A 9,897-nucleotide genomic window follows, 5' to 3' on the forward strand; every position below is an offset into this window, starting at 1 on the left:
AGATAAACATTGCCCCTTAATTTTATCATCAATATGACTTGAGAACTATATTCAACCATCACATCAGACACTGATAAAAATCTTTGCCACTAGCACATTAAAACTGCCCACATGCCCTAAGCATCCTTGACATATTCTTCAAAAGAATGTTCAATCTTTCTGTCTAACTGTTCTCTGTGTATTGCTTTATACACATCCTTCTTGTGATAGTAATTCTGGCAGTTCTTGCATTCACGTTTTTCATACTCTGTTCTTTACCCTCTATATCAATGCCCAAACCATATATCTTGTGGGAATCACAAAATGTATCCATACTTAGCAGTCCTTGAGATCATATTCTTCTGAGGAATTGACCCTCCTATGCTCAATCTAAGATGCCATACTTTGACAAAACACTAGTTTGAAATACATCGTTTCTTTTTAAAATATGGGCAACTCCTTTAAACCATGCATTGAAAGCCCTAAAATCCCCTCCAAAGACGTACTTTGCATATTCCTGCAATCACGGTGAACCTGTGAAACCATGTTGCCTCTGAAACCTCATCAAAATGCTCTGCATTACACACATCCCTCACTTTCGTTGTATTGCTTCATTAATCGGGTCCTGCTAAAGATGCATTTGAAGGACAACAAACTTGAACAGGTCCTCTCTAAAAGCCATAAGCCTCTCACACTCTGGAGCTATGGCAGTCGCTTCCACATTTGTCCCTGAGATGGTTCCCACAGCCCGTCGATACTTCCCCACGAATCTCGCAGACAATTCACCATTATGGGATGAACGATAGCCATCTTTCATTGTGCTCAGACATTGCTTATCCTTAATGTCTGGCGTGAACTGCTCCACCAGTGGTTCGAAGGAGCCTTAGAACTAGGATATATGCCTGCCAAATGCATTCTATTAAATTTCTCAAACCCTTCAATTTACACATCTCAGACATAATTGCTTCATTTTGTAGCCATTGTGTGGATTTACCTCCTCTGCGCATCAACCAATGGCTCCATAAATTCTTGTATTTGCTAAAAGTTGTACCGTTCAAGTTTGCTCGCTACCCCTCCTCACTCGTCTCTTCGATGGGCCAGTTCCTCTGTTGCACATTTCCGCTGCAAAACATATGCATCGATCATGAGTTTCCTCTTTCTTTGTATCATCTTGCCCTAATTTGTTTTCTGCCTGCATTCATTCTTTTGCATTGCCCCACTTGCTGAAGATACAACCTCACCCTTGGGCACGGGGTGGCGGGAAGAGCAACACTCACCTTCTTTGCCTTCCATCTTTCCCCACACCCATTTTCCGCACGCATTGGGACACTTGCGGGATGGCGGTGAGGTATACACCACAACCCCCGCCAACCCGCACCTCCTCTCTACTTGCAACGAACCATCTATGGGATAAATAAAAGAGGAGACTGCTCCCCTTTCCCGCTATCCTGTGGGCTCCCCATGGTGACCTGATTCTTCATGCGGGGTAAAAATAAGAAGCCTTCTCGTGATAATAAAACCTTAGACTTGCCCTTTGCGTGTATTCTTATGATGTGAGGCCCACCATCTTCTCCAATGGATAAAGATGAGAAACCACATTAAAACTTAAATTACTACCTTGGCAATTCAAATGGTATCCTCTTTATTTTATGCTCCCTCTAGGTTCGTGAAATATATGCATAGCTCCAACAGTTACTTTGTTAGAATATAATCACTTAGCTGATATTAAATCATTATAAAATGATTTAATACATCTTTCACTTCAGTTGATCAAGTATTAAATTGAATATAGTATTATTTAAACTAAAAAATTTAAATAATACATATTTATCTGAGAATGAGCAATTGTCGATCTCCTAAATCACAATTTTAGTCATGTCTTTGGTGGGCCCGACTAATTTTTTTTTCTTTTTCAGATAACTGGCCTGACGAAATGCTCTGAAATGCTGACTGGATGTGCTCTGGATGCTAAAAACTGAATGCACAATCACTGAATTGGACATTTTTGCAGCTTTGAACTTGGGCTAAAAACACCTGAGTAGCCTTCGAAACAGGCTTTTAAAACTAACCCAAACGCCTAGCCAAACCTCGTGAACTGGCACACTAATAGATTGTAATACTAAGAATTCAGGGCATCTGACGGATCGTCATTACGATATCCAAGGCAAAAGTTATTAACTGTCAAAGTTGCCTACTCAGGGATTTTGTGAATCTGTAACTGCCGAGTCAACCTGAGTAGTGATCAAACCCTGATTTGAAAAAATATCAAATCACTACCTCACGAGCCGCCACCTGACACACGGGTACATCAATATACCCTGAACACGCATGCAAGAGGGTTTGACTTGATTAAGTCACATATGAAAATTATTAACCGTCGAAGTTGGCATGTTTGATAAATCTGAACATGCTGCCATGAAACTCTGAAAATGTTCATCTGGAATGGGCTTCAAAAACTAATCAAATGATGAGCTGGGGGCTACAAACTAGGGATCTGATAGATAATTTTACTGAGAATCATGGGGCACATTCATCTTGAAGTGCAGGTCAACTGGGCGCAAAATATAAACTTACAAACAGGGTTCCCGACTGATGTTTGACACTGTCCAGTTTGCAAAACTAAACCTTTTGCAAATGGAATTGGCTTTGAAAACTTGTCAAACGGATTGATGGGGCTTCAAAAAATTGTAGAGAATCACGGGAAACCTTCAGTTTGTCTTGACAATCACTTGGTACAAAAATACAATGACTCAAACACGGCTACACAAAAAAGTAAAACCCTATGCAAACAGCAACCCAAACTTCAGGACCTCCGAAGGAGAGTTCACAAACACATCAAATCTGATCCAGGGAAGCTACAAACGGGTACCTGGCATGTCTATAAGGTGTATAACCATCCCCCAAAGGGATTTTTCATGAAATTCAATAGGTGCAAAAATGTGAGCTCACAAACTGAGCTACTTAGGCTTGTTCCACAAGGACAAATCTGATTGCAATCTACAAAATTTTGAACCTGGGTCCTCAAATGTATGCAAAATTTGGAGGTCCCAACACGCCACATCCTAATGTCTTGCATATTTGTAGTGAGGAACCTTCCATATATCCTTTCAAGCCTATTGTGTAGGTGGTTGGAGCTTTGTGGAAGCTTTGAATACATCTGAGGATTAATCAATTTGTTTGCCAAAGTAATTGCTCCCTATTGTTAGTGTCAAGATATTTTTCATAGAAGAATGTCTCAATCTATGTTGTGTTTTAGAGACTCTCCTTATGTGGTATTTATTGTTGGATTTAAATCATATTTTGTGTTTTAGAGAGTAAGTATACTTTATTAAAGTTATTTCAATTTATGTTTTCTTAAATAATTATAATTTATCAAGTTTTAATTATTGATTTTTTAATCTTTTGTAAAAAATAATTTATAATTTAAATATAATATAAGATATTAAATGTTTATAAAGATATGTAAATATTTAATATTATTAAATAATAATGTGATATACAAGTAAACCTTAAACTTAAATTTTGATTTTATGTATTGTTAAACTTGAGAAAATTTGAGTTTCCTATATATATATTTTATAAAAATTCACGTGTTTATTGCTGCTCCTTGCCATCCCCCAAAAATGCCCCTCTAGATTGTCATTCCTAAAACGTGTCCCTCTCAATTGTTGAAACATTGTGGAACTTAGATAAAGAGTCTTTCTCAAATATTCTTTAAATTCTTCTTACCTAGCCACAATTGACTTCATTTTCGAGTAACTTCATAGCTTTCTTCTCAAATAAGTGGTTGATCCTCCATTTTGAGATACAAAATAGAGATCTTTTGTCCCTCACTTAACATAGTACACACTAAAGTAAACCTCGATTTGTTTTAACCATTTATTTGTCATTTCAGGATTTGCTTGCCTTTGAAAAGCCTTCCTTTTAACTTTGGAAGTGGGGATGTGTGGACAATTGTACCTTGCCTTTGCATTTGTCTTTCATAGTTGAGTTTACTTCTAATGCATGAGCGCTCCTCTTTGAATTCATCTTCATCTTCACGAGGCTTCTCCTTATCTAATTTAGATTTCTTGCCAAGAGCATGAACCGCCATATCTATGTATGCTTGGATCATAGCCCTGATGTCTTACTGCTTAGTCATGTTCAATAGAAATTTCATCACATACTCCATGCTTGAATCTAGTGTGGCAGCTCCTTTATCATGGTTCTCTTCTCCTCCTTTAGACATTTCCTCACTGATTCCACTTAATTTAAATCTCAGATCCATAGAGCTGCAATTCTTCTTTCTTGGATCGTCATTGTTATACAAATTGCCCAAACACTACACTCTACAACACAGAAAGTTTGAAATTGTTTTGATACCAGTATGATTTGCAACCTTTGAAGTTTAATTACTTCAATGGAAATGTTAAAACTGATTCTATACTAAAATTATTCTTCAATGACAGTTAGAATGCAAAATTATGTTGAAATTAGTGTTCTCAATGTGCTGAATGAAAAGAGAGATATATTAGAATGAAATGAAACGAAACAATCATATAATAGCAAAAGAATTAACCTCAAGTTGACACAAGAATATTAACCCTGGAGACCTGTGTCGGTGAAACCAGTTGGAAGTGACAAATAGGCCAGTTATCTCTCCTTTTTGCCTAAAATAGCTAGAAAGAACTCATATAGAGCATTCTGCAACAATTATTTGTTATGCTCACTAACTACATTCTTTGTATTGATTGTTTCTACAACTAACTGAACTAATATATTTTTAACTCTCTCCCTATACTACTCAAACTTTCATGTGAGGGGAGAGACCACTACAAAGGGCAGCGGGGAGAACACATAACTACAAGAGGCGTTTCTGAACTAACTATAGTTGCATGCTTGCAGGCAACTGGACTTGTGCCTCTCATGGCAATTTTATGAGCATTCTTTTGTGTGATCAATGCAAAGAGACTGTTTTCTTCTGTTGCTATACCTAAACTATTACTTCTGTAGTAGGATTAAATCAGTAGGTACCTAAAAAACCTGTTATTACATATGTGCAATTGCCATGACACAAATACAACCTTATGGGCATATGAAACTACCTCAAAGAATGATGTAATGGCCTTGGCTGTAATTGATGATTTTTCTACCGAGTAAAAACTACTGTCTATGCAGGTCTGATTTCATTTGAGCTCTTGTTTGGATGATGTAGGAGACAGATTCTGATCCTTAAGGATTGTTCCTCTTTCATTGAACTTTGTAAGGATCAGAGTATGAATTGTCATCAAGCTTATGGCATATTCCTTACATTAAGCTGCATGATTATGCCAGAGTTTTCCACCAGTGCTCATTCATCTATTTTGATTAAAGTTGAACAACCATCTTACTGGAGGGAAGTGGGGTTGAATTAATGAGTTCTATCATTTGGACATATCTCCTATTGATTAAGAGGGCAGCGTTTGGCCTTGCTTATTTCTTTTATTATTTTTAGGAATTGCGACTACGATCATTTCTTCTTCAAACATTTCTATTATAAATATTTTCTCTGGTAAACAATTTCTTTAAAATGTCAAATTGTTGCTTGTGAGCTTTTAGCAAAATTTGAAAATTTGCATAAGAATTTTTGTTGGTTGATTGAGCCATTCTGAATCATCTTATTTGAAATTATTTCTATGTTTCAGCTGACATCACATGCATGGCTTGGTCACCTCAGAAAATTGCAACAGGTAACTTTCAGTCCACAGAGAGAATAATTTGTTGTTTTTTGATATATGAGAATGCTTTCAGTTAGCTTTGTTGCTCGTTGCTTTTTTTATTTTCTGTCTGTATAAAAGGTAGAAAGTTAATAACATCAGAAACTCATGGTTCTATGCCACAAAGTATCAGCATATCTTAATCTCTTGAATGCAAAAGGCTAAATTTTGATTTGGTTTTGCAGAAAATGTTCTTACAACAATTTTGGCTACGTGTGGTAATGACAAAAAAGTAAAGTTGTGGGCTGCTCCTAAGAGTCTTTTGCATTAAAGCATTATGAGATTATATAACATGCATTGCTCAGATCCTTTTATAGTCATATTACTTAGATTGCCATTCTATGCTGTGAGAATGCCTAACAAAAACTATAGCAAAAGTTGCGGTCTTAGAAAATGATCAACACACAATCTATTTTAAAGATTGTTGGAGTGTTGTTAAAGAGTAAATAGTTTTGTAATAAGAATATTGTATCAATTGACATTCTAATTTAGCAGTTGTACAATGCTTAATGTCTTCAGCATTGGGCACTATCTTTAGAGAGAGAATTTTCAAATGTTTGAATCTTGTTCAAGCGAAAGGTACGGTCATTTATGTTTTTAAATAATGTTTTGCTGGTACATGTTTTTTCCTTATTACCAATAACATGATAGGAACAATTAAATGACTTGGAAGGAAAGATGGTGCAAGTAGCAGTTTGATTCTTGTTCAAATATTTGAACATGTACACTACTTTAAATAAATTTTAACTTATTATTTTGGAGATTGTGGCTGAAAGAAATGATTGCCTTGATACTTTAATTATTAGAAATTAGCTTTGTTAGAATAGAAGATTAGCAGACTTGAAAACTATGATCAGATAAAAAATTGGTTTATTAACTTAGCTTGGTTTCTTGACCATTTGTATATTTCTTTGTTGGAAATAACTCTATTCTACCATTTCAATTTTATTATCAAACATTTCTCTTCGTAGTGCGAAGTGGTGTTGCACATTGGTAGTTATTGTAGTAAGGGAGAATGCAATTGAAGGAACCTAAGTGTGTACAAGGTTTTCAACTAATCCTACTTGCCCTAGAAAAGAATAAGATACAAAATGTTTTTATTTTATCTTCTAGTTATTTTTACTAATGAAGAATAGTTAACTACTTGGCCTTATCTAGATTTTTCTTCCCTATTTAAATTACATTTATAAAAGAAAGAAATAGAGTTAGGAAAGGAAATTCTGAATAGCTAAATATTGAAAGACTAAAATGAAAAACATAATTTAAAAGCTAAAAGAGAAGACCAGAACTTAAGAAGGTGATTGGGGAAAAGTATTACCTAGGATGTTAGCATGACACATTGTCATCCAATATGCAATGTCATCTGATTTGCACATTGTCATTTGTAGTCGATGTAAAAATAATAAAAATTTCTCTGGAATTTGTAGATGTTTGCAAACAAAATGATAAAGGCACATAGTACAAGAGTACTAGGTATACTAAAAAGACACAATCGAGGAAGGATGCGACACCTTTGTGCCTTTAGAGCCTTAAAATATTTCCAAATTGAGACAAAGAGGAGGGGGGTATCTACTTAAGATCTTGCGTTTAGGTCAAGCCTCTAACTTGATTTTTCAATCTACACATGTAGTTATACTAAAAAGACACAATCGAGGAAGGATGCGACACCTTTGTGCCTTTAGAGCCTTAAAATATTTCCAAATTGAGACAAAGAGGAGGGGGGTATCTGATGAGAAGGGATGATAGAAGGTTAGTCTTCTTTGAGGTTGGTGGGCTTTTGTTCTCAATGTTCTTCCCAAATCAATCCCTAGGCACAAATGGGATTCTTCTAAACCTTTCTCCTATCCCCTCCTCTCTATTCAACATTGCTTGCACCCTATTGTATTGGACATCACTCCTCCTTACCTTCCATGCTAAGGCATTCAAATCTGAAATGAGGTCCTCTTGAGTGTCACCAAAAATGAACAAGTTTGGTTGTCCAACTGGCTGAATCTCCTCTCTTCCCGGAATGGGCAATTGTTGGAGAACCATGGTTTACCTAATCTTATTTTCTCCTTTAAGGATTTCAATCATATTAATCTATTGATTGAGCATCTGGACAGGTCTACAAGGTATGATGACTGTCCTTCACTTCTCAAGAATGGAAATTTCTCAATTGGAAGCAAAGAACGTAGGGTTACTCAAAGCAACTTTCTAGGTGCAAAAGGTCCATTTGATCAAATGGCTCAATAAAATGCTTTGGATATTGTAGTAGGGTATCTTAGGTCTCTACTCATCAATTTTGATGATTTGAAACAACCAATTGCTTCCCCTTCCTTACCGATTTCATGAATTGGTCAAATTTGCTGCAAAAAGGCTACTAGAATTAGCCCTAGTTTTTAGTGAAATTTGTTCACCCTGCTCAATCTATTGTACTTCATGGAAAACCCTTGGAGATGTGGTCATTTGATGTTGAAAGCTCAAGGATTTTTGCTATGGCAAGTACTGTACGGACTGTTTTAGTGCTGCCCCACAAAATAGGCACTTTTCAAGGGTTTTTGAAATTTTTAGTGAGGGTTTGCAATTTACAAGTTTTCTTCATGATACTAGGCCAACTTAAATGCTTCAATCCTTGCTTTAACATATTCCAAACACCTCCAAAGATTCAAAGCTTATCTTCTAATATTGTCATTATATCAAACAAGTGCCACATTGCTGCCCTTACATAGAAAAACAGTCTAGATGACTGGGACAACAATGGTTTTAAGATTTTGCATACATTTTGAGCCTTGATAAACCAAACACAATTAAAGTATGATAATTAGGGATGCAACAAATGGTTTGACATCAGTTGGAACACCATGCACAGCAAATAAGAAAGGATTTTATAACTGCTGTTCATACACAGTCAACACTGCATTTTTGACAGCCATAAGGTGCATTTTTGACAGTAACTTCCTTTCTTTGTTTTGTTTGCTTCTTTACTCTGTCCCTGGCCTGCAAGGTGGTGTTAAAGGCATGATAGAATAATGCATTTATCCTCTTCAAAGATCTTGAAGGTTTGAATACTTAAAGGATGACACAAATCAAGACAACCTTATATGACTGTGACAAAAAGTACACTGTTTTAGGATCCTTATTTAGGTCCTTTACAATCAATTTGTGTAACTTGTCATCTCAACATTGAAACCACTTGCAAATACATTTTCATGATGCAAGAAAGAGGAATGCATCATTTCATACTATCCATTTAGAGAGGTTGGCAATGAGGATCTAACAATGAAACAATGACTCACTGTTTTGCAGTTCGTTTTACACCTTTGCCTCTTACATCCAACCAAGTCATGGGAGAGACAAGGATGGTAAAGTATAATGCTGACTCTTTCCAACTTGATTCTCCTTCAACATTTCAAAGTACAGTGCTATGAACAACAAAGTACCATTCAAAACAAATTTGAGAATATCCAAGCCAAGTTGCTCACTTCACACACTTGCCATGGGCTTACAAACACTTGTGCATTGCTAGAAAAGGAAAATAGATGTATGGTATAGTATGTACAGAGGGTCCAACAAACTTCCTCAAAGCCATGGATGAAGAGACTTTGAAGAAATCAATTGGACCATGAATGATCTTCCATTGGAACCACAAAACAATGCTTCTCTTAAGAACACTTCAAACAAAACTTGTTCCAAACCCCAAGAAAAGATCAGAGATCACTACTAAAACATCAAAGGAGATCACATTAATCAAAAACAGGTTCAGTACGGACTCATGGAGCAATGGTACGGACTGTACCCTAAAAAGTGCAGAAAAGTAGTTAAAAACTCACAGAAAACAAGAGCAAAACAAGTATTTTTCTTGATTTTCCAAAATGAACAACCCATACAATGATTGGAACATGGTTTTTATACGTGTGCCAACTTATTGAAGCCCTTGTACGGACAGGTACAGGCTGGAACTAACCAAAACCACCAAAATCCACTTTTTGACAACTTTTGACAACTTTTTGACAACTTTTTGTTGCTCAAAAATTGCATTTTGACTTCCGGTGATTTGGCACTCAAACCAATGACTCAACATCATTTAGAAACACTAAATAAACATGCTCCAATGCCTTTCAAGGCTGTACAACATCAAAAATTCAAAAATGCTCATTTGGACCCAAAATTGACAATTTTTAGCCTACCGAGCAAAAAACCAAAA

The 9,897-nt window shown here is 36.1% G+C and overlaps 1 protein-coding gene across 1 annotated transcript in view; it reads left to right on the forward strand.

The window, feature by feature from the left end:
* Window positions 1-6,475, forward strand: part of LOC131038678 (uncharacterized) — a 126,533-nt gene extending 120,058 nt beyond the window's left edge. Inside the window, exons 9-10 of the mRNA XM_057971194.2 lie at window positions 5,643-5,687; window positions 5,900-6,475. Of these exons, the coding sequence (XP_057827177.1) occupies window positions 5,643-5,687; window positions 5,900-5,985 (131 nt within the window). The 3' untranslated portion in view covers window positions 5,986-6,475. The remainder of the gene's footprint in view (window positions 1-5,642; window positions 5,688-5,899) is intronic.
* Window positions 6,476-9,897: the final 3,422 nt, after the last annotated feature.

The sequence above is a fragment of the Cryptomeria japonica genome, chromosome 9 (assembly GCF_030272615.1).
Source record: "Cryptomeria japonica chromosome 9, Sugi_1.0, whole genome shotgun sequence".
Taxonomy (NCBI): Eukaryota; Viridiplantae; Streptophyta; class Pinopsida; order Cupressales; family Cupressaceae; genus Cryptomeria; species Cryptomeria japonica.